The sequence below is a fragment of the Hippichthys cyanospilos genome, chromosome 15, assembly GCF_059441005.1.
Source record: "Hippichthys cyanospilos isolate Australia breed blue-spotted pipefish chromosome 15, RoL_Hcya_1.0, whole genome shotgun sequence".
Lineage (NCBI taxonomy): Eukaryota > Metazoa > Chordata > Actinopteri > Syngnathiformes > Syngnathidae > Hippichthys > Hippichthys cyanospilos.
In genome coordinates this window covers 5976383-6000522 of record NC_142383.1, presented here as the reverse complement: position 1 = coordinate 6000522, position 24140 = coordinate 5976383, and the positions used below count along the sequence as shown (strand labels likewise).

General features: G+C 38.2%; 2 protein-coding genes across 2 annotated transcripts; both read left to right on the top strand.

The window, feature by feature from the left end:
- The first annotated feature begins 7826 nt into the window (after window positions 1-7826).
- On the top strand, window positions 7827-10676 carry LOC148411493 (protein AMBP-like). The gene is made up of 5 exons (XM_088435260.1): window positions 7827-8225; window positions 8302-8444; window positions 8796-8872; window positions 8961-9080; window positions 10490-10676. The coding sequence occupies exons 1-5, from the start codon at window positions 8124-8126 to the stop codon at window positions 10609-10611; spliced, it is 564 nt and encodes a 187-aa protein (XP_088291386.1). The 5' UTR covers window positions 7827-8123; the 3' UTR covers window positions 10612-10676.
- Window positions 10677-11268: 592 nt separating this feature from the next.
- Window positions 11269-18699, top strand: LOC148411492 (protein AMBP-like). The gene is made up of 10 exons (XM_088435259.1): window positions 11269-11456; window positions 13324-13466; window positions 14653-14723; window positions 15173-15289; window positions 15364-15465; window positions 15579-15628; window positions 16957-17047; window positions 17130-17297; window positions 18298-18465; window positions 18534-18699. Exons 1-10 carry the CDS (start codon window positions 11346-11348, stop codon window positions 18554-18556), a joined length of 1044 nt encoding a protein of 347 aa, XP_088291385.1. The 5' UTR covers window positions 11269-11345; the 3' UTR covers window positions 18557-18699.
- Window positions 18700-24140: the final 5441 nt, after the last annotated feature.

The window sequence follows — 24140 nt, the reverse complement described above, 5'->3', positions numbered from 1 at the left end:
GAATAGAAGCTGTTGGCCAGCCTGGCAGTCCTGGCCCTCAGGCTCCTCCTGTAGCATCTGCCTGATGGCAGCAGTTCAAACAGGTTGTGTTGTGGGTGAGTATTTTCCTTGGTGAGGTTGCGTGTCCTCCGCAGAATCCTGGTGTGGTGAAGCTATTGGTTACACGAGCTTTATGTAGGGTCTACCAAGTCATAATAATGATGCATATGTTATAAGTGTATTTTTTTGGTTAATGCACCCATGCTGAGTGTGAAAGAGTGTACTAGCTTGATCACACACGTTCGTTTTTTTGTTTGCTTTTTGTTTCTGTTCTGGTAATTTGGCATAATAAATAAATATATAAATAAACAACCAAAACAAAAAACAAAACAAAAAACAGGCAGATAGAAGGGAGACAATGGGGAAGCGGCCTGGGTCATCCACTTTTGGCTTCCAAAAAATCTCCCCCACCCTTACCCCAGGCACTGCTGTAACTTGGTCATGTAGAAGGGGCATCTACTTTTGCACATCAAGCTCACATATGTATCATCTGCTTTTTCAACATTTTTAATTTGAATTTGGTGGTTCTACTGAATGATGAGTGTATTTGTCTTCCCTGAGATTAAAAAAATAGTTGCTGACAAACTGCATTGGTGTTTACTACGGTGGTTCCTCAACTGTAATGAAGTATGTTATCACAAACCATGATGTCTAACATATTTGTACAGTTTATGATGCATTTTCATAATTTATTACCGTAATTACTTGTTTGTGGCTGGTTTTTTGTGCCGATGTTACCTGTGGTCTTCCACTTTTTCCTTCCAACAATTTACACCATAGAACTAACAAACATAAAATTGACATGAGCTAACATTGTACATATTGACTCGAAAACACCCATGTAACACTTTGTACCACTTTGGGTTGTCGCGTCTGACATTAGCGTTGTTAGAATGTCGTTAGCATTTCAGCAATGACATCAATGACCCCGCCCCACTCACCATGACACCTGCATTGACAACAAGGCCACATTGGGGAGACCCCGAGCAGCAAATAACACTCACAATTCAATTAGATTCCGATTTTTGGGTTTACAATTTGATTCCAAGTCGACTTTTGATTCAACATTAAGATGATTAGATTAGATTCAGTTAACAATGATTTCTGCTTCAACTTATAGATGGACGAAGAATCATCAAACAACATCGGCCCCTTTGCAAGACAGAATAACACAAGGAGACAAAGTGTCTTTTTTTTTTTTTTTTTACATTTATTAAGTTTTTAATTGTAAGAACGTACCTTTTTACATGGATCACGACTGCTACTTTTTCAAGCTTACAATGAATTTCATAGCCTTTCTAATATAAAATGAAATGAAACGAATTTTTAAAATATAATATCAATTTTTGCACACTTTAAATTGATTCTGAAATGTGGCAAATCTCGATTTTTTTTCCTGAATCGATTTTTTGGCACACCCCTATTATTTAGCATGGCATCTGGAAATGCATCTTGAGCATTCTTTTCAAATCTTAGTGAGGGGTGGAGTAAGAGCCTGAAAGGAGATGGAGTACTCCTTCAAATATGTTTGAGGGTACTTGTAGATGCATTCGAATATACGTTCAAACGTTCAAAAATGTTTACTCCTCAATGGCAGCTCCGCGCTTGAATACATTGCATGAATTTTATGCCTGATGACATGAAGTGTGAGTGTGCCCTTGCACTACTTAGTATAAGAGCACATTTGTCAAATAGAATCGCATGAGAATATGAATGAAGCTCTGTTTACACCGAGGGTCATTAAAGTCCCACAGCAGATGTCCACGCAGGGCAAAAAAAAAAGCAGAGAGGGTGTATGCTCATGTATGTGTGTGCGTAGCCAATTAAGATTTGAGCTTGATAGCAAAAAAGTGTGAAATGAGCGCATTTTGCCCTCTGCTCCCTAGGGAACGTGGGTCTTCTGACATCTGTGTCTCCTGTGCTGCAGGGAGAGCACGAATATCTTCACCGCATCACTCAAGCATTCTCCTACTTGATCCCATCTGTTCCCTTGTCATCCTTTTCACACTTAAAGGGGCCACACTGAAAAATGTTTCATGTGTTCTGTAGTTGCTACTTTGGCTGATGATATTTCATTCAACTCCTCAAAACAACTCACTTTTTGATATATTTTAAGATAAGAACAGTGTTCCCTTGCCACTTCGCGCTTCATCTTTCGCACCCTCAGTGCTTCATTTTTTTTTTCTATATATAAAAGATTCCTTCACGGTGTGAATGAACAGAAAAGTTGACTGTAAACGCACACGCCAGGGGGCAATCCTACAAAATGTGTGATGGCTTCCATTGCAACATTGACCAATGAAGGCAGGAGTAGATTGTAAATTCTGACCTCATTGGTCAATGTCCATGAGCTGAGTGACTGAATGTCTCGTCAGTCTTGTCCAAGCTGTTGACTGTTGAATACAGTCTCTTTTGCAGCAGTCTTCGAGTGAATTTCACACTTGATTGAGAAATGAAATGCGCAGCAGGAGAGGTAAAAGCTTTGATGAAAAAGCATTGGGAAGATGTTACACAGAGGGCCTTTGTAATAAATTGGAATTTGAGTGTAAACTACTTCCCTGTTATCATGTTTGGTCAGCTATGGGCTCCCCTGAAGGTCAACATCAGAGGGCTGTTACTCCAAAGGCAACTCCAGTCCTTCAGGTTCCCCAACTGCAGGCAAGTGATGGAAATGAGAAGGAATAACAGTATAGTTTTATAGTTGAGTAAATATATATACTACAGTAATCTTTGCATCAAATACATAAAGTATAAATTCGTTTCCCTTTTTAAAAATTCTGGTACCCACATACATATGCACTAAATTTTCCCTGGGAATTTTTGGTCTTCATTAACCACGAAAAACGAGGTAACACTGTATTACTTTATAATATATTGTAAAAAACAAAAACCGCAAACAAAGGATGGTATAATTGAAAGGACCGTCAAGAAGGATTATTTTTTTTCTTCTTCTTCTTTCAATATGATGGACGTTGTGCTGGTCCTGTCATGCATGCAATCGGCCACCTGGACCAAGTACACTACAGATGTCCATGGATGCTGTACTGTACATCCTTTACACAGGATAAAGAATATACAGAATGCTTGTGAGTATGTTTGTATTCTCTAAACATGACTTTCTGATTATTATTACATTTGTGGAATGGGAATCATATTCGCCTCAGGGGGCAGTCGCTGTGCTACTTGTAACAACCAATCATGGCACACCCGATTCCTGGGTTTGGACATGTGACGTTAGCAAGCTGAGCCCTTAGGCACTGTGATGTCATTTTGAACTGATAGCAAGTGGCGAAATGTTATTATTGTGTCATCAACTCCAGTTAATTACAGATAGTTATTTGTTATAATATACTGTATATAGTAATAGTTGTGAAGGACCTTGTTCTTGCGTATTCCTTGTAATTCTTGTAATTCCAAGGGGACTCCAGATGAAAAGAAGCTTTCTGACTAATTCTGGCTTTTTAAACCATGATTTATCATGGGTTTTTGTGAAATGGCACTGTCCCTTTTCAAATAAACCAATCAACTGCCACAACCAAATATGAAAATGGGTGGAATGTGCTATTTGATTTAAATTCCACAATATTAATTAGAATACTGTGTTTGGACTAGTGGGTGTGCAAGGAACATTTTGTTAAAATAAATAAATAAATAAATGGGTAACCCTTTCCCAAAGTTATAATATTGCAACACCAATGATATTTGTTAGCCCATCCTTGTCATTCTGATTTTTTTGTTTTTCCACAAAAAGCAGACAGAAGTTTTGTGGTTGTTTTATGTTTCATTTGATGGTAAACAAAGACGTGTTTTGCAGTTAGCTGATTTTTCTTGCCATAGCATGAAATTTAACTGTTGTCCATAATATGATTTTTAACAGTTGTCCAATAGGGTTGTCAGCTGTGAGTCAACCTGACTTCTGCACAACACAACTGACTAACCTCACTGATAAAGTAAGAATGTCCACCTATTAACGTCAATAAGGCATGCATATGAAGTGAAAATAATTTAAGGTGACTACCTTGAGGCTCATCGAGGGAATGCTATCAGTGTGCAAAGCAATAATCGGAGCAAAGTGCGACTGTTTTGAAGAAACTGGAATATAAAATGTGTTTTCATTTCACCTGTTTTTAATACGTAACTCCACTCCTCCATAGTTCTGGTGCCTTCGGTCAGGATCTATTCTGTAAATCGTCATGAAAATACAGAAAACACATTGACTGAGAAGGTGTAACCAAATTTTTTTACTTCTTACGGGGAATTAACAAAACCTCATTTTAGATCAGTAATCTGACAGCTATGCCTCGACTTCTTTCTGAACAAAATTGGAGTTAGGCCACTATTCATTCTCAGTGTCTTAAATTCTGTTCTTAACGGAAAAAAAAACACAATTGGAACCAATTCAACCGGCTGCAGTTGAGGTACACACAAGCCTCAGGGAGCTGCGTGGCCCATTTAAAGGCGCACACACGCAGCACATGCAGAGGATTAACGATAAATAAATAAATTTATAGCGCGTGGTAATCAACCTGAGTAAATTTTTATTTATTTTTACAAATGTAAACCAGCCCGAAGAATTTGTGAGGAGGATGAGGGCCCATGCTTGGCTGGCGCTTCCTCCAAGGCTTCTTCTTTTTATGTTTATTTTTATGTTTTATGTGGCTGATGGGCAAGATATTTGAAATATTCATGCAAGGAAAAGGCTGCATGTTTTTCATAAAATAATACATTAATAAATAACCCTAACAACGCCTTATTTGACGGCATCAGCTGAATATTCATACGTCATTAATTGCCCCAAGTTGTTGTTCTTATGGTTTCTGGCCAAGTCACATGCCCTATAGCGCTGTTTGCAACACTGAAAGATTAATAAGCAAATATAAAATATTTACGCAAGCTACAGCTGGAAGACAAGGCATCCACTCTCAACACATTGGCCAACTCTTTGGCTGACGTCGCAAGTTCATTGAAGTGTCCCCGCTGTCATCGGCGGGATGATAATAAACTGAAAGCTCAGATGAACTGCATCCTAGTGAAGATTGAAAATGATGCCCATTGTGGACACCGGCATAAATAATGTATGGCACGCTGTATTGTTTTTATTCATTTAATAATTATAGGAATCGTGGGTGGAGTTTGCACTGTACCTCACCCACAAGGGCACTTTGGTAAGAATAAAGAAGGCTCACAGAAGTGTATGTTTGTCACTACTTTAAATATTTAAAAAAAAAAAAAAAAGACTATACTTTTGGGCAGACTTTTGCTTAAGGGAAACGCTTGATGTTTTTAAAGACAGTAGACATATATGAGATACAACAAACATGTATGAAAAACAAATAATGAATACTATGTGAAAATCATGAAATTCAAATATAAAACAAGTCAATGCTTCAATCAGAAATGATTGCTTCCAAATAAGATTTACGGAGGACATAAGGCCATAAGGCCATCTAAGGTGTGAGCCTCCTTGAATAGACTGAGTGACAGATGCCAGGAGCAGTAAAAGGTGCTCAGTAGAATTGGAGTGAGTGGCACGGGTGGGTGGGCATGACGCAGGCTAGAAATATTAACGGTGCACTATTAATAGGAACAGACCAGGCAGGAGTGATGTTTAAGCTCTTGTGCTGCCTTCACAAATGTTCAACATTGGAAGGAAGTAACAAAAATAAATAAATGATACACAGTATTAACTGCTTGTGGTTACCCAACAGTCAAAACTTTTTCCCATTGGACCGAAAACAAAAATAGAGAAATTAGCAAAAATAATATTAAAATAATCAAACATGCCAATAATATAATACACATTCACAGGCCTTAGACCCTTGTGAGGGCAGACTTGATGGACGGATGGATGGATTGATGCATGAACAATATATAAACACATATGTGATGTGTTTTGAAAAAACCAGGCATATGCGGGGGATGTTTATTTGATATTAATTTTGTATATGAATTGTTAATGATTAGTTATACAAAATAACCGCCTTAAAGGGACAAAGTGTAAGCTTTAGACCATTGTTCATTAAAATGGAATAAATTAAATGATTATAAATTTTAAAAACGTGCAATTAAATATGTTCTTAATGACCAACAGTATGTTTTAAATACAATTTTAGGTCTAGTTGTTATTAAATTATATTACATAGGGGGGTGGCACCCATCTGGAGGCTGCCATGTCTGTTATAGCTATGGACAATGGTAAATGCAGCACCTCCTGCTGTCCTTCATGAAAAACGGTCTAAATCTTACACATTGTCCCTTTAAGGTCTCAACTTTCATTTCCCAGCATTCAAAAATTTCAAATTATAATCAAAGTATATGAAAACATGAGTTTAGTAGACAGTGTACATGGTTACTTAGATTTTTTTCAATCCAAAAGTCAGCTAGCACATCCTTGTGACGTTGCCTTGAATCACCCAGAGTTCCTGGTCTCGAACGTCATTTCACAAACAAGTTCCATGAACGGACAAAGCAACCAATAACAGTCAAAAACACCAATAATGTGACCCTTTAGCGGGACAATTAACAGAAACCAGATGAACAAACAGTAGCACCAACACCATATAGCTGTACACTATGCGTACTGTACCAACATGCTGTTTCTCACCTCATGGGAGGCAGATCATCATGTCATTCAAACATCTACGTGTTTCATTACTAATCTAGTCACTCTGTGCATTAATGCAGGCTGCATATATGGAAAGACTTGTATGTTCTTCAATTTCTGTCTTACATATTATACCGAGAAATAAAATCAAAACAACATTGTGTTGAACCATTAAAATGTCACGAGAATGTATCTTCTTTACATGACCAAATGCATTTTTTATATAATATCGGTGATAAAACTTTCTCCTCACCACTATACCACACCAAATGGCAAATCACATATTGTCAAATCAATTTACACAAAATTCTTAAATGACATTTCCAATCACAATGTCATTAAAAACCACACACACAAGGTGCAACATTAAAAAAAAGCTAACTTTGGCAGATGATGCCTCAGGAATAAACTTGTAAAGAGATTACCTTGTTAAAGGGTTGAGGTAAAAAAAGAAAACATTTTTGCCGAATTTCATCTGTTGAGATGCCCCCAGATTTTAAACTGTTCATATCTCAGTTGATATCCTTACCTGCTATTGGAATTTTTTCCCCAGTGGTCATTTAACACTTCCTGAAAGTTTTGGGTCAATATCGCATGAAAACGCATCGCATACATATATTATATGGAGTAATGTATTCAATAATAATTATGAGTAATATATGTATTTTTTAAAGGTCACATGTCTGACAATGGTACGGAGTGTATTTGCTGGGTGTTGCTCATAACATGTTTGATAAAGGTCATGATTAAAATGGCTTTTCCTTATTCCAAGCAATGGGGTAGTATGAATATGCACTTTTGGTACTACATATTTGGTGATGTCAAAGGGTTCGTATCAAGCTTTTTTCAACTCTCAACTTTTCCTTTATTTTTGATGGATATGTTTTTCAGTTTGTTACAGAAATTCAAAACAAACCCTTAAACAAATCATGGTAAGGCTCACATCATGGTAAAGCTAATGTTTGAAAAAAGGAAAAAAACAAAAATTATCATGAAAAAAATTACACTACTGATTGTCCTTATAAGAATTACGTCTTGCAAAAAAAGGGCCTGTGATTGTAATAGAACTGCACTTTCCTTTTATAAGTGTAATTTATCTTTTGTTGTGAAAAGCAAACCGGATGTTGGAAAAACTTAGAACACAAAACGAATGCATGGCTTTCGCCACAGGGAGGCGGAAAAGGAAAGGCATTGACAAATCTTTTGATGGCAGACCAGGGTATCGAAAAAGGAACTATCGTAGTTTATAAATGAAGAGCTAATTATTTTTTTAGGTTGATTAATACAGCACTCAATGCATTTACATATTTGTATTCGTCATTTCAATACAGGTAGACTATTTACTTTGTATGCAAACACTTACACGGACATGCTGTGCAGACACATGCGCTGACATGCACACAGAACTTTGGCCCACATTCTACAATAAGTAAACAAAACAACCTCAGCTGGGGTCATTAATAGTCAAACACGGAAAAATATGATGTCAGGAATTTTGAGTTTGGCGATTCTCTTGGTCTTCGACTGGATTCTGCACGGAGAAAGTGTAATCGTCCCTCAGGTGAACTTTGATTTGGATCAGGTGAGCATATCGCAGCTCTTACGTTTTATTGTTTATGTATAAAGTTCATGCTTCATAATATGTTGCTTCCTTGCAGTTCCTAGGCAAGTGGTACGAGGTGGCAGTTGTTTCGGATTGTCCTCATTATATGCAAAATAGGAAGGGAAACCCGGTCATTGTATCTCTGAACCTGAAACCCTATGAGCTGGGTAGCCTCACTGTGTTGGCCACAGCTCCCAGGTGAGACTTAGTACTCTCAAAATTATAGATACTTGTGAAAAACAATTTGAGTGAGGATGTTCTAATTATTTTCTCCACCAGAGGGAGCAACTAAAAAAAGCACTAGTTTTCGTCCTATGGACGGGGTTGTGTCTTGTCTGGGAAGTCAAAAGCAAATTGCAAGCTGAGATGAGTGGCAATTAAAGAAAATGTAAAAAAAAAAAAGAATAATAATAATAAAGAATATTTTTCAATTTGAAGGCATACATAAAAAATGAGTGAAGTAGCTAAGAATTTGTACTTAAACTCAACACTCATATAGTGGACATTATGAATAATGTTATTCTGCTCCTGCATTTTTTTTTTCTGTAGGAATGGCTCATGTAAGCAAACTTCCACTCAGTATACTTCTACAGACACTGCAGGAAAATTTTTCTATCATGTAACAAGTAAGGGCTGTCATTTTTATCCCAATAATTGTCCACCCCGCACCACCCCTCAAGATCACATTAATGGGATGTATTATCTCTCTCAAAGGGCTCGGAGTGGATGTTGATGCCTACGTGGTCCGTACTGACTATGATCACTCTGCTATGATGGGGTTACTGAGCACGGAGAGAACATCTTTAAATAAGACCACTATCTTCAAACTTTACAGTTAGTTACTGTTAGGGATGGGTAATACAGGCCAATTTTATTTTTCTTATTCATTCTTGATGATTTCAATTTTCAAATAAAGAACCCCCAAAAACATGTATTTAAAGGGCCCATATCATGATATTTAAAACTTTCCACCGTAAAATAAATGCATAGAAATTACATTTGGCACATTGGCAATTTAATGTCTTATTAAATAGGACTTTTATGATACCAATATGTATTTCTAACCAGGAAGTGAAACTTCTCATTCATCATTTGGCTGCCTCGCCTCTTTCATGACGTCGTTCAATGCTGTCCAGCCAGTAACAACCATCCATCATCCTGACCACTTATTCTTACTACCTCAGCGGAGTGAATGTTGGAGCTTAAACCGATGTTTTACTGCCATTAAGATGCATTATAGCGTAAAGGGGCCACACTCACTAAAAGCTGTTCCAGCTATCAAATCAGTTCTGTGAGGAACCAGTATTCATAACAACAGCTACGTCCACTCGTGAATTATTTACTACTGACGTTGATTGTCTGGCTGTGTGCGCCCAAAAACACACTGTTGCCACTTTGGCATTTTCTACAATAAAACATAACTAATAAATGAAACGTTGCTGTTTACTTGGCCGACTCAACACTGGAACCAAAACGGTAAAAGGAAGAAATCAACATTGTAACATAGTTGAAGTCTGCAAAAAGTTGAACTCTCATGATACGGCCCCTTTAAATGTTCAATGTATAAAAAATAAATCTCCTGCAAATTGTTCAAACAACAGAAATGTATACTGATTTTAAATCAGTTAACTTGAGTTTAATATTCAGAACTTAATTGTAATATTCATTTTTTAGGTGCTCATTTATGAAAATGTATTTTAAATTTCCAATTAAAACATATTAAAACTAGATAATTCAGTGTATACAGAGAAAGAGGTTAGCGAAGAAGAAGTGGGACACAGAGGACAGAAAAGAGGAGACAGGACTACATAGGTATGCAATGTAAGGTGAAAGAAGGTGTCAAAAGCCATAGAAAAGAGTTGACAATGACAATTATGCTCGGTTAGACAGTCAGGAGGGAGAGACTGACCTATACAAGTTAGCATGGCAGAGAAACAGAGATGGGAAGGACATGCAGACAGTTAGCAGTAATGTGATGGGAAGATGAAAAATACTTAGTTTTGGAATAAAGAAAATGAGAGACAATGAAGAGCAGACATCCGTGTAGCCAATGGAGACATTGCAAAGGGGCAATGTCACCCTGATTGGCTCCTAGTCAGAAATGCAAGATAGAAGTTTTGAGATTGCCCGCAAAAAGGCATAATCTCGGAAGTCAACACTTCGTATATTCACTGTATTAATAAAAAGCTGGATTGTTGTCAAATTAAAAAAATAGAGAATGACTGTGATTATTTCTTTTGTAGACCGATCTGTGGATGTTGGCCACACTGTGTTGGACGATTTCAAGACGCTGGTTCGAACACATGGAATGAAAGATGACATCATCATCCTTAAGGAGAATGAAAGTCCCAACACATGTTTATGAAACTTGGCACATTAACCAATTTTGTTGTCCTTAAGCCTCCCACGAATAAATATAGCCTAACACAATATTACACTCTACAGCTTTTTTGACTTTGTACACCTCACTATATTAGTCTATCAATATGATAGGGAGTCTTTGAGGGTATAAGGTTTTAGCTTTTATATACAGGTATCTCTAGTCATACAGTTTTGCAATCGTACTGTAAATATTGAACAGGCTTGACATTTACAAATGACAGGGTCAACTGTTTTCTGAGCAAAGAGAAAATCACTCTTTAAGACACCCCACACCACATGATAATCATCCAGGATAATCTTCATGATTTAAGAACTGGGCCTTGGATCAAAAGTGGGCAAAAATATTCCGCATTAGTTCAATTTTGATGACATGCCCATCCCATATTTGGAACGGGTTGTTTTTATTTCTCAAGGTGGACATTCAACAGGAACATGATTCATGTGTTTGGCTAATGCCTCCAGGGGCAAATGTAAATTTAAATAGCACCACACATTTGTTACTCATTAATCCCTCAAATAATCATGTATTGATTTGTCAGTTTTGCCAGACTTCTAGAGTCCATTTGTAGATGGGCAGCAGAACTTTGCTCTTCCTCTTGTTTGTTTTGTCATAGGCCGGGAAACACTTATAACAAGAGTCAACACCCCGGTGGGCTTTATGCTGAAATTTCCGAGCATCGGTCCTCACAGAAACGAGCGCACTGAAAGACTGGGATCATGCAGAAGGCTGTCTTTCTGGCGTCTTTCATCATCTTGGGATGGACCGGCCAAGTCTTTGTTCTGGCAGAACCTCTGTATCCTACGCAGGAGAACTTTGACCTCACCAGGGTGAGTAACACTTCTTCAGAGCAATTCCTGTTCGTCCACTTCTATAGATCACAAAAGAGGGCATTGGCAACAATGGCTCCCAGAGGCTTTGTTTTTTGAGTGTTGTTAGAATTGTCCATCCATCCGATTTCTCTGGCACAAGTCCTCAGTAGGATTGCTGGTGAGTTAGAGCCTATCACACCCCGGACATTCAGATGAACAATTTAGAGTTTTTAATGAACCCAACATTTATAATGTCTCAACGTGAGGGGAAAATTGTGAGGCAAATGTTCTAAGCACCAGGCCCCACTCACCCTGTGAAAATTGTCTTGAAAGTTGCTGTTAAAACCTAAATTGTGATTTCTATTTAAAGGTGAAGTCAACTCCAAATTTTCTTCCCAATAATAAGTTCTCTTCAGCTCCACTAAACAACTTTCTGATCAATGTTGTGTTTGTGGAATATAAGATATACAGCACCCCCCCTCCCCCCGCCCCCGCCCCTTTCAAATACACACACACACATATGTCGGGGGACAGCAATTATGCATCTTGCTATTGAATGAAAATGACATTATGGGTTTTCAGAGCTCAAATAACAACCAATAATGTGTAACCTTGCGACTGACACGTGACTCTACTCCAAAATCAGGTGAGCCGTGATTAGTTTTCACTTGAGCCCTGGGCAACTGTGATATTATTTTGACAAAATCGCCCTCCTCTGAGATGGGTAAAAACAGGTGGATTTTGCTGCTTATGGTCATTCATTTTCCACAAATGCAAAATTAATTTAACCGGTGGAGGTGCTAAAAATAACCCACAATAGGCTAAATCAGCCGTCTTTATTTTTTCTACGACTATACATGTTTTAAGACTGTAAAAATCCTCACAATACAATACACTTTATACACGTTTCTCAGACCGGAATGAACATTTTCTCACATTTGTCTCTCATTTAAAAACTCCTAAAGTTCAAATCTTCTTCGATTGGACACATAAGAAATTTATAATAGTAATAGTTAAAAATAGTAACGGTCATGTCTTTCACAGAATGTCAACCTTAGCCAAAAAATCAACCATTTTGACCATAATTCAACATTGAAGTTACATCTTTTGCTATCTGGGAATACTCATACGCTGTTTGAAGAAAAAAAAAAAAAAAAGGCAAAATTGCACCAAAAAAGTACCCGTGAAACAGCAAGGCTGCAAAAAGTGAACCATTACAGCAAGGAACCACTGTATTGTAAGGAAAGCTTAAGAAAGGCTTTCAGACTTCCCCTTTAACTTTTGGAAAATAAAATAATTATTCTTGTTCATGGAATCCTTGAATGAATTTAGTAATTACTTTATTAATTGGTAAAAAGGTACATTTTTTTTCTGTGTAAGCAGTATAATTCAATAAAGAAAAAATAAGTAGAAAACTTCTGTTAAAAACTCCTACATATATTATCTGTATTTTTATATACAACAATGCTAAAATTTAATTTTTACCTATAATATTCAGATTTATCGAGACGCACCATTACAACTAAGAGATAAGTGACGCTACATTCAGAGCCAATAAACAAACACGTGACGCAGGACAGCAAGATTTAAAGAGGAGTGAAAAAATATATTAGTTTTTTTGATGTGTACTTATTTTGTCAATGAACTTCCAAAAAATTATGTGAATTGAGATCCGAAATGAACAGATCTGTTTCAAATCCTATTTTCATTCACCAAAAAGTGGACACGTCTGAGTGAAGCTTGATGTGTATTTACAACATATGCTCTTCATTCTTCAGTTATCTTTTTTTATGTTTATTTTTGAACTGTAGTAAGACGCTTGTATTGCTACTAATGTGTGTACAATGTCCTGTCATTATAAATGTCCAATGTGATTTCATACCAGTTTTTAGGGACTTGGTATGATGTTGCAGTGGCAAAGACGTGCCCAAATATGGAGCACCATCGAAAGGAATCAGCAATTGGCAAACTGGTGCTGCAGAGAGGACCTGCCGAGGATAAACTTCAGATGAGCAGAACAGTACTCAAGTCAGTATTTGTGTATGATGAATGGATGGAGTAAAGAAATAATACTAATAATGAAACTGTCCAATCAAAACCATAATAATAATTCTGGGAATGTTTCTAGTATTTGCATGTTTATTCTACCTGTATTTTTAATGTTTATTTTTAATTATGTCTTATTATCCTGCCATATTTTGCCAATCATTTTTTTTTTTATATTTCTTGACCAATTTAAACCACTGCTACTTCAACATGTTCTAAAATTCACACTTCCCCTTATTATTTTTCTTATTCCTTCCATCCACAGTTTTCCCGCAGTGAACCATTTATCACCCTATTTTTTGCCTATTTGAAATCCTTAATGTTCAGTTGAGTTATTTCACCTTGTGATGAATTTTCAACATTCCTACAAAGCAAAAATTACATAATTTTGCCAAATATTTAGCATATTTTTCACAATATCATTTTTCTAATTCCACTGTGTTTTTTTTATCTTTTAACTACTTCTAGAGTTCTCAACTAAGTCTAACGCCAATAGATTCCAACAATTAACACATTTTTTTTCCTCATTCCAAAAATTCACTTTTTTTCAAATATTGTACATTTCATACCTACATAATCCTCATCTATTTTCTACAACACAATCAACAATCTACATCAAATTACTTTCACTGAACTTTACAGAACATACCTTACCTCAGTTAAAAAAAAAAAAACTATTTTAGTATTGAGTTCCCCTTTAATTTTCACATTTTTTGACAATTCAAACTATTACAACTTCAAACTGTTCATCCCTTACCTTGTACTATTGTTTTCCCAATATTTTAAAATAATAGCAAAAAATGTTGATTTTTATCAGTTTTTTTGGGGGGGGACAAATTCTCACTTTCCAAATTCGAACCGTTTAGCTCATTTTACCACTGCACGTTTTTCAAAATTTTGAATTTGTTTAATCAGAACCATGTATCGCACCGTTTTTATTTCTATGCTGAAACCAACAAATATGAATTTCTATCTTCAAACAAGAACACATATTTGGTGAGAAATGTGATCAACTACATTAATAAATATGGACAAATCATCTATATTGTCCCGTGAAGAACTCATTATAAGTCCGCAAAATCTCTTTCTGAAATGTTATTAAAAATCTTAATGGACACTGTGTGCAAATTACTGTGCATCATATAATATTTTGCATGTCTGTGTTCAGGGATGGAACCTGTAAACACAAAAGTGGAGACTATAATCTGACTTCAACACCCGGACGCTTTCTTTTCGAAAGTATGTTTCTTCCTTATCATAAATAAGCCTCTAAGGCAGTGGTGTCAAACCAATTTTTATTTTGGGCCGCATTGTAGTGATTGTTTCTGTCAGAGGGCCGGAATGCCTGTGAATTCAAATACATTTTAAGTGTGTTGATTGCACATTTACCAAGATTTGATATCAGAAGCCGGCAAAAGCTGTTCAAAAGAGATTTGCAGAGTAAGAAAATGTGTTTTTCTTCCCCCGAATTTTTAAAAGTTAAAGACAACTTGCAATTTTGGTATTTGACTCAGAAACTTGAAGTCAAATCAGCATTTCAAGGGCCACAAAAAGTGAGGTGGCGGGCCGGATCTGGCCCCCGGGCCTTGACTTTGACACCGGTGCTCTAAGGTCTTGTGGGGGGCAGTAGTAAATGACTTACAGCACAATGTCCATCTGTGTGAGCCATCTGCTTATTTTCCATCCAGAGTGGGATGCTGAAGTGGACGCCTACGTGGTGCACACCAACTACGACGAATATGCCCTCATGATATCAGTCAAGGAGCGATCAACAGGCCACAACGACATCTCAGTGAAACTTTACAGTGTGTGGATGCTTTTCGTACGGCATCACCTTGATGGGCGTGCCCTCAGCCCGATTGTTGCCATCCTCCAACAGGTAGGACCAGGGACATCAGGGATACGGTCCTGGATGACTTTAAAAGGCTGGTCAAAGAGCAAGGGATGAGCGACGACACCATTATTATTAAACAGAACAAAGGTATGGCATGCACATGTCGCACATGAGGCGTTCATGAACCTCTCAAAACTGCGACCCGTCCTTGTATCCAAAAGTCAGCCTGGATAGGATCCACCTATTATTTGTTTTTACAGGTGATTGTGTTCCTGGGGAGCAGGTAGAAGAGCCTACACCTGTGCTTGAGGTATTTACCTTATTAATAATAAAAATGCATTTCAATAGTGCTTTGAGTCCTTTGCTAACATATTCAGTAGGTATAATCAAATTCATCATCAAGCAACTTAGCAAATTATCACAAGCGTCATGTGATTGTTGACTGAAAATCAATCAATCACGCCTAAACTGTTTTCTGAGTTTGATGATGTAACCTTTGCAAGCTGAGCTGTGATTGGTCATTACTTGGGCCATTAGCAATAGTATTATTGTTTTGTAATTTTCATTAAGCTTGCTTTTTGACTGTTTTTTTTGCTTCTGTTTAATTCATTTTAATTGATTTTTCAAGCAAGTTAGAGTATTTGACAAGTGCGAGATTAAAGAAGAAAATCACTAATTAATGTGTAATATCATTAAACAACAACTTCCAAAATGAAGATGAAAGCAAAACATTTTTGTTTTTCTTAGTTTTATAAACTTAAATTGTACCTGTGGTGCTGGGAAGAAGGAAATAAATATTGTTATCAAGAAAATCTGCAACCAAACAGGTTTTTGTTTCATTCGTTATATTAAAGCAAGCTTACAGTAGGTTGGGGAACCCATTTGTCAAGACAACATCGTGGCATAATTGTTGACGATGTTGACATGTTTTCCGTTAAATGTGTGGCATTGATTTGGTGAGATTGTGACAAACCTGAGTCAGTGTGACAGGTTTGCAGAGTCCTTATTGATGAAATGACCTGCCATTAATCAATCAGTATTAGTTCTGGAAAATTGTGAGACTGACTCAGATTTGTCAGAATCTGACAAAGAAAATGCAGCACATTGAGAAAGAGACAATGGAAGGAAAGACCGTTTGTCAACAACGACACGTCATATCTCTGTCCTCTGCTGGAAGGTATAGCTATATACGTGCTGTCTCCACAAATAGGTTCCCTGAGCGATTAAAAGCTTGCAAGCAGCAAAAGCAAAATTGGGTTTGGATGCAGGTTTTCTTGATAAACATATGTGTTTTCTTGTCAGAAGCACATGTACGCTTTCAAATGTATTTTCAAAAAAGCATTTTCAGTTCATCATGAATCTATTTTTTTATTTTAGGGTTTCTCTTTTCATTACTTTTCATTCAGTCATTGTAAAAACTTGAGCTGTAATTTTCTGTTGAGAGCAAGTGGTAAAATGGCCGCCCCATAAGATGGAATTAAAAAAAAAAAAAAGTATATTTTGCTGCTTAATTCATATTCCACAAGCACAATATTAATCTGATCTGTTCAGGGTCGTGGAGGTGCATGAAACATACGACTGTAAAGACAAATATTGATTTCACCTCCTCTTTAACACCGTTTCATGTCTGTGACACAGAGGATGAAGAGGGCCGTTGCACCAACAGTTGCCCTGGCAGAAATGGAATTGGACGGTTCTGGTGATGACACGCTCATGTTCAACGGATCTGGTAAGACATACAAAAAATAAAATCGAGGGTCTTCAGAGGGTCAAAAGGTGCCTCCATAGTCCATTTTTATTATCCCCGCCAGAGGCGTGCAGTCTTGGCGTGGAGGCGGGACCATGTTTCGGTATACACCAGCGCTACTTTTACAACTCCAGCGCTATGAGCTGCCAGATGTTCCGATACGGAGGCTGTCTGGGCAATAAGAACAATTTCAAGACCGAGAGGGAGTGTCTGCAGCGGTGTCGCACTGAGGGTGAGCATACACAAAGAAGCACATGGTCTCCTCCGTCCATGAGACAGTGCAGAGTCATGTGCTCGTTGCATTTGATGTCACCATGCAATCGTCCGCTGCTGAACAAACACCAGCTTATGTAATGTACTGGTATAAATACTAAAGAAAAAAAAAACGTTCTTAATCCAAATAATAACAGAAGTGCTGCAGAAATTAACATCATAAGACTTTTTACCTAATATACTTGGGTATCTGCAGTTAGCATACAGCCACATTTTTTACAGGTCATGCAAGCTTATGCGATCTACCGTTACTACCATTGCTATCAAACAGTCGGCGGTGCTCGATGCATCGAGCGTCGTAAATCATAAATACATTTTAAATCGTATTTCTAAATTGTTTTAAACATGCAATACAATTAGAAATGTTATGAACAGGTTTTTAGCTATTCATGTTCATATTCATGGAATATGAACTTTTTTTTTATAAAACCAGTGCAGTACATTTTGTTTTACTTTTCAAATAAAGTACATTTTTTAAAGAACTATTAGGTTTTACAATGATGGGGAATAACAGTAAATTTGCTTTAAAAACATTTTTTTTAAACAATTCCTAAAATAAACATGAATTTAACTTATTTGCAATATAGTTTAATCGAATCATTGTTTAAATGCAGTTTCATATTTTCCTATATTAAATAAAAACTATGTTTAAATGGTTCATTATACCACAGTGGTTTACAACAATTTAGGAATAAAACACTTTGGCCTACTCACTATAGTCTAACGTTGGCCATAATGTTAGAATTAGTAAAGCTTCATATTTTTAGGTGATGCCTAGTACTTGTCATAAAGTTTGATTTTCTGTTGTTTTGCTCCCAGTTTTTTGTTGTGTAAATGTAAATTTAGCCTTTTTGGGGGCTAAACAGCTAAATAGATTGTTTTACTAGGCCATATTCAGAACATATGAAATGCACTGTCATCTTAAGGTACACAACTGGTTTGTATTTCCCGATTCGCAGCTGTGTGTCGACTCCCCCTGACTGCTGTGGCGTGCACGGGCGAACCTCCCAACTGGTCCTTCGACTCCATCCTGGGCGAGTGCGTGCCTTACAAAGCAGGCTTCTGCCAGACCAATGGCAACAAGTTCTACAGCAAGGCCGAGTGTGACGAGTACTGCGGTGTAAAAGGTGGACTGTGCTTGGTATAAACACAACCTTGAGATTTTATCTGACATTTCTTTTTTTCTCCTTAACAGCTGTAATGATCCTGGAGGATTGAGTTAGCATCCTCGAGATCTTCATTGTCAAAATGCCAAGTGACATGGTGTTTTTTTTTTTTTGTTGTTGGGTTTTTTTTTGCATGAGCATATGCTAAAGATATGCCGCAACATCTTGCCAGATAAAAGCATTATCTTAATAACTCATTTGTCTCAGCAGTTTCGTTTTTTTTTTTTATTAGGGTCTATGCTCCGTAAAACTGTAAGAATTCTAAAAGGGACACGAAAACACAACTTGACTGGGCAAGAATAAACCTTCTGCGTTTCGATTTCCTTCAATTACGGTACTTGACCAATAGAAGGTAGCATTGCTCTGCTTACCAATCGTTTCTCAAGCGCTTGAAGTCGTTTTCCATCCTTAACTGAGCAAAGGCACATCACATATGTCAAATTTCACATACAGAATATATCTTGACGTTGTGGTAAATTCCTCTGTTTTTCTCACGAATTACTCGTTGTGAAATATGTTCAGTTGTTGAGGAATCCCTAAAAAACATATTCTCTTGGTACTGAGCTCATTTGCGATGCTGACAAATATATAGTCCAAAAAAAGTTCTGAGGTCTACGTTTCAAATTGGTTTAAGAAATTACGGACGTAATTTCCTCTGTAGCAAAGAAGAAAAGGACAATTCGTCCCATTCCTTGCACAAAGCTTAAAAGCCAGCATCTGTTAGGGTATCGGAGTAAGTTAGTGCCCGTCGCATATCTATGAAGATGCTGACATTCAAGAAACATCTTTTTCATAGACGCCTCTGCTTGTTTCAGTAAGAATGTTCCAAGCCACAAATTGCACATACAGTATAAGAACAACTTGCCTATTATAACAGTGTTGGTATTAAACTGGCCTGCCAGCAGTTCAGACCTGTGTCCCATTAAAAATATGTGGTGCATTATGAAGCACAAAAGATGACAATGTCTGGATGTTTTAATTATTAATTTATATTTTGCACAAGAAACCAAATTCATTAGATTTGAGCTTTGTGAAAGACCTTTAAATACCTTTTGGGACATGTAGGGATGGAACAGAATAATATGCTGTGTTCCCCAATGGAATGATCTGAAATTCAGCGGTATTATTGGCTGGGTTGGCTTCTTTTGGACATTTTGTCATTTTCTTTTCTTAATAAAGTGTTTTTCTTGAAAAGAAAAAAAAATCTCTCTGAAGGAGCCAGGCTTCCTGCTCTTAGTTCCCAGAGTTCCCGGTTTGTGCTGGTAGAATGCTGGGAATATCCGGAGAGGAAGGGGAAGTGACATCACAGAGCTGACCTTCCGCACCGGCCCGTATCACCTGGCGCTGCCTCGACCGCGGCAAAGGCGCGCACACACACACTGGAGCAGAGAAGCAGAGAGAGTGACAGCTTATTGTGTGTAGGTTCCCACGGAGAGTGACAGGAAGTGATATCTTGGATTGGTCACATGGAAACTTTCCAGTAGCTTGGAGCTGGCTTACCAAAACACACTGTGCGTCACATATACCAAACATTTATGCCATATTACTTGATCAGTACATCTAAAAACAATGTTACAATAAAACAACCCTAACAAACTATTAACATTAACTTCCTTTAAGTACTGTATGTGGAAAAATCCATTTATAATGCCTTTATAAGGATTGCCTTATTATAAAGGGCTTTTCTTCCATATGCACTCAAAACAGATGGGCATCACACATGTCCAACGGGGGGGAGGAAAGATGGGTGGAAATGGGGGGGGGGGGCCTTTACACACAGGGTCCCTATGGTTGCATAGTTTAGAAGCAGAAACATCAACTGGAGATGAGGGAGATGATGCTCAATCAGTTGAATGATGATGATGATGATGATGAAGGGCTAAGTAAAGAAGGGCTGGCTGTGTGGTGGATGTCTTTATACATGATGACAAAAGAAGAAGGGATCCTCCGGTCAGCGGCTGCTGCTGCCGATTGTTATTGCATAAGGCCTCTCAACACACACACACACACACACACACACACACATGCGCATCACTTTGCTTCTTCAAGTTCATCACGTAAACACAACACTAGGGCAACTTTTAATTCACAACACATGGATTTTAGTAGTGGGCAACTGCTCCAAACAGGAAGTCAAAGATGAAGATTTCACGAAAAGATTTCATTGATGCAATAATAATATCATAAAAGCACTTTCTGTTATGTATGAGGTGAAGTCATCGCCTATTAATCTGAAACAAGTATTACCAAATATGTGTGTAGAAGTGAGACATCATCAGCAAAATCATACATGTAGTCATTTGAATTATTGTATTATTATCCATCCATCTATTTTCATAAACGCTTGTCCTAACTAAGTGTTGCAGGCATGCTGGTGCCTATTCCAGCTGTCTTCGAGCAGTGGGTGGGGTACATGGACTGTTTGCCAGCCAATCACAGGGCACAGAGGGACAAACATTCACGCAACCAATCACACCTAAGGACAATTTAGTGTGTCCAACACAGCTGCCATGCATGTTTTTGAAGTGTGGGAGGAAGCCGGAGTGCCTGGAGAGAACCCACGCAGGCTTGGGGAGAACATGCAAACTCTACACAGGAAGGCCAGAGCGAGGTGGATTTGAACTGCACCATCAAGCCACACTTAACTAAACACTTCAGCTATATTATATGATGAATATAGATGCTGTTTTTGAAACAGATTCATTTAATCGTTCACTCATCGTTTTCCAAAGTATAAGCAGATTTTTGTAGATAACTTAAATGACGTTAAAAGGTTTGGACAAATTCAAAAAGAAATGCTTGTAATGATGATTTGATTATTAAAATTGGTGTTGTTTAGTTTGTTGGAATTTATCTATTAATTTTGATACCTCTAAATGTCATCAACCTATGAAGACTTATGTGAAACATATGAGTGTATTACAGCCAATATAATCTGCAAACTATTGTGCTATAAAACCAAAGCTAAAACCAAAGCGTAAATCAAGCAGTTGTAATAAATGCCTGGATGAAATCAACTTTAGTGTGTAATTTGATGATAAATCAGCCGAGAAGTGCCTGTGAAAGCTGAGTGCTTTTAATTAGTCTTTTTTTTTTTGCATTCATGGAAAAGTTGCATTGCTTCTGCTGCTTGGAGAAGAAGTGACCAATAGAAGTAGAGAATGAATGAAGCTCCTTTCTCCCTTTTGTGTGCACGCTGTATACGCATGCTACTCACGTACTCGCTAAACATGCTGAGCTCTGCACTATCTTCCCTCCTTGCCAGCTCGCTGTTTTGCAACCTGTCAGGTTTGCCATAAATGAGTCACTAAACGCTTCCCAAAGGGTATGTGTATTTGTAAAAAAAAATATGTAGATCGATGAATAGAAAAAGCAATTGATTACAGTTTAAGGAAATTGAATGGAGGTCGGCGTGCATTTCTCCAAAAAAGACAAGTGTTCAATATGCAAGGTGAAAAAAAGAATCAAGGGTGGTTTGTTTTGAAAGTGGATTGATTTGATTCAGTTTAATGTGCTCTTGTATTTTGGCAATTGTCTCATTTTTGTATATGACAAAGGCAGGTTCATTCTTTAGTTTGATTTATTGACATACCAGCCAAGTCTAGTCGTGTTTATTTGTATAGCCCCTGAATCACGACTCTCCCCATCACAGGTGAAAAAGAAATCACAGATAAGATCACACACAACATCAAATCAACCACAAGAAAGGCTGCTTTAAAAACCACATCATCCTTCTCACTATGTATGTAATATCAACAGTGGCCAGAGGCGGCGCCGAAAAAACAAAGATCAAGCACAAACATATGAACTTTTAAACTAAATCATCTCCAAAACATTATTTCGGGTGCAGCCCGGACCGGTGGTTGGGGACCACTGCTCTATATCATTTCATTCTATCCCTTTGTATTTTATATACAAAAACAAAGTATTGATTGATATGTCCCATGGTATCTTCTTGGCATGCATGGAACCCACTACTGATCCAACGGATCCAAGAAATAGTAGCGAGAAGTACCTGATTTAGCCAATGAAAATGCATCGATAGCGAACAGGTACTGTGCAGCGCAAAAAGGGGCTTAAGCCTGGGATCTGGCCAATTGACCCTTCACCAAGGGGCCCTGACACTTACACAGTGAGCTCAGACTCACTGAGACACACACACACACACACACACACACACACACGCGCACACACACAAAGTGTGAATGACCACAAAGTGACACAAGCAGACACGACGGGAGTCCCGGCACATTCCTTTCCCCAGGTGGCATTGCGGATCAATGGCCTAATGGGCTGCACATCAATGGCTGACTATCACTGACCGCCCCGCCTCCCCGCCAGCAGGCATGAGGGACTCTAACGCCTTGCCAGACTATTGTGTGACTTTGTGTGACTTTGTGTGGGAGTGGGGCTGCTTGAATGCTGTTCTGCAAAGAACTAAACCAGGCTCGGAAACGCTGACAATACGTGTAGTATTGATTGGGACACAAAGAATTCTCATGTGGAGGAATTGACTGTCTTTGCGTCGCTACAACACGGAGATCAATTTCGGCAAGTGATGAGGACATGAGAAAAAAATGATCGTAACATCCATCCATCCATTCCATTTTCTATAGCCGCTTATCCTCACAGGCTAGCTGGTGCCTATCCCAGCAGTCTTCGAGCTGTGGATGGTGATCACCCGGAACTGGTCGCCAGCCAATCGCAGGGCACACAGGAACGAACAACCATTCACACACCCAATACATACACTATGCATGATTTTTGGAGTGTGGGGAAAAATCTAGAGTGCCCGGAGAAAACCCACGTGGGCTCGAGGACATGTAAACCCCACACAGGAAGGCCGTAGCCAACTGGAATTGAACGTAACTTTAACTTTTCCTTAACTGTGAGTCGGACGTGCTAACCACTCTTCCACCGAGCCGCCCCCCAAAAAGATTTTAAATCGATATATTTTAGAGGTGTAATTACAATATCATGATACCACGATACTGTGATATTTTTGCTCAAGGTTATCATACTGTCAGAATCTGATATTCTCCCATTCCGAGCACCGACACAGTACCTGATTGACCCTGTTATTGGTGGCATCTGTGGAGTGTAGCCTGATAGTCTTTCGTGCTCATGGCAATCTGAGTCAGACGTTGCATTCAGGCGCTCAAGGATGATGATGACATCAGAGCGGGAGTTTGAACATAACTCATCTTTGGCCCGGTCCTTGTCCATGTTCGATGGAGCCGAGCACAGGCAAATGGACAAAAAGCCATCAAGCAAACGTAACTGAGGTGCAGACAAATGGACTGTCAGGTGGTGATGGAAGATGCAAAAATGAGATGGACCACAAGAGCCACTGCTACTAAATTCGCTGGCGCATAGCCAACAAATCTCCTGCAGGCCAGAGTGAATGAAAGTTCATGTGAAAGCAGAGAATCAGAGAATCGTTGATGGTTAAGAATGAGACCAAGGCTCCAGATGAGCCATTGGAAATCATAGTTTGCCCTATAAATTTTAGAGTTAGCGCCTCATGTAAACACATTGAATGGCTAAACTGAGAATCATGTGCCAGTCTTAAGGGTTTTTGAATGACAGTTCATTTATGTTCAAATGCGCCACGTTTTATCCGATATAAGAATTCA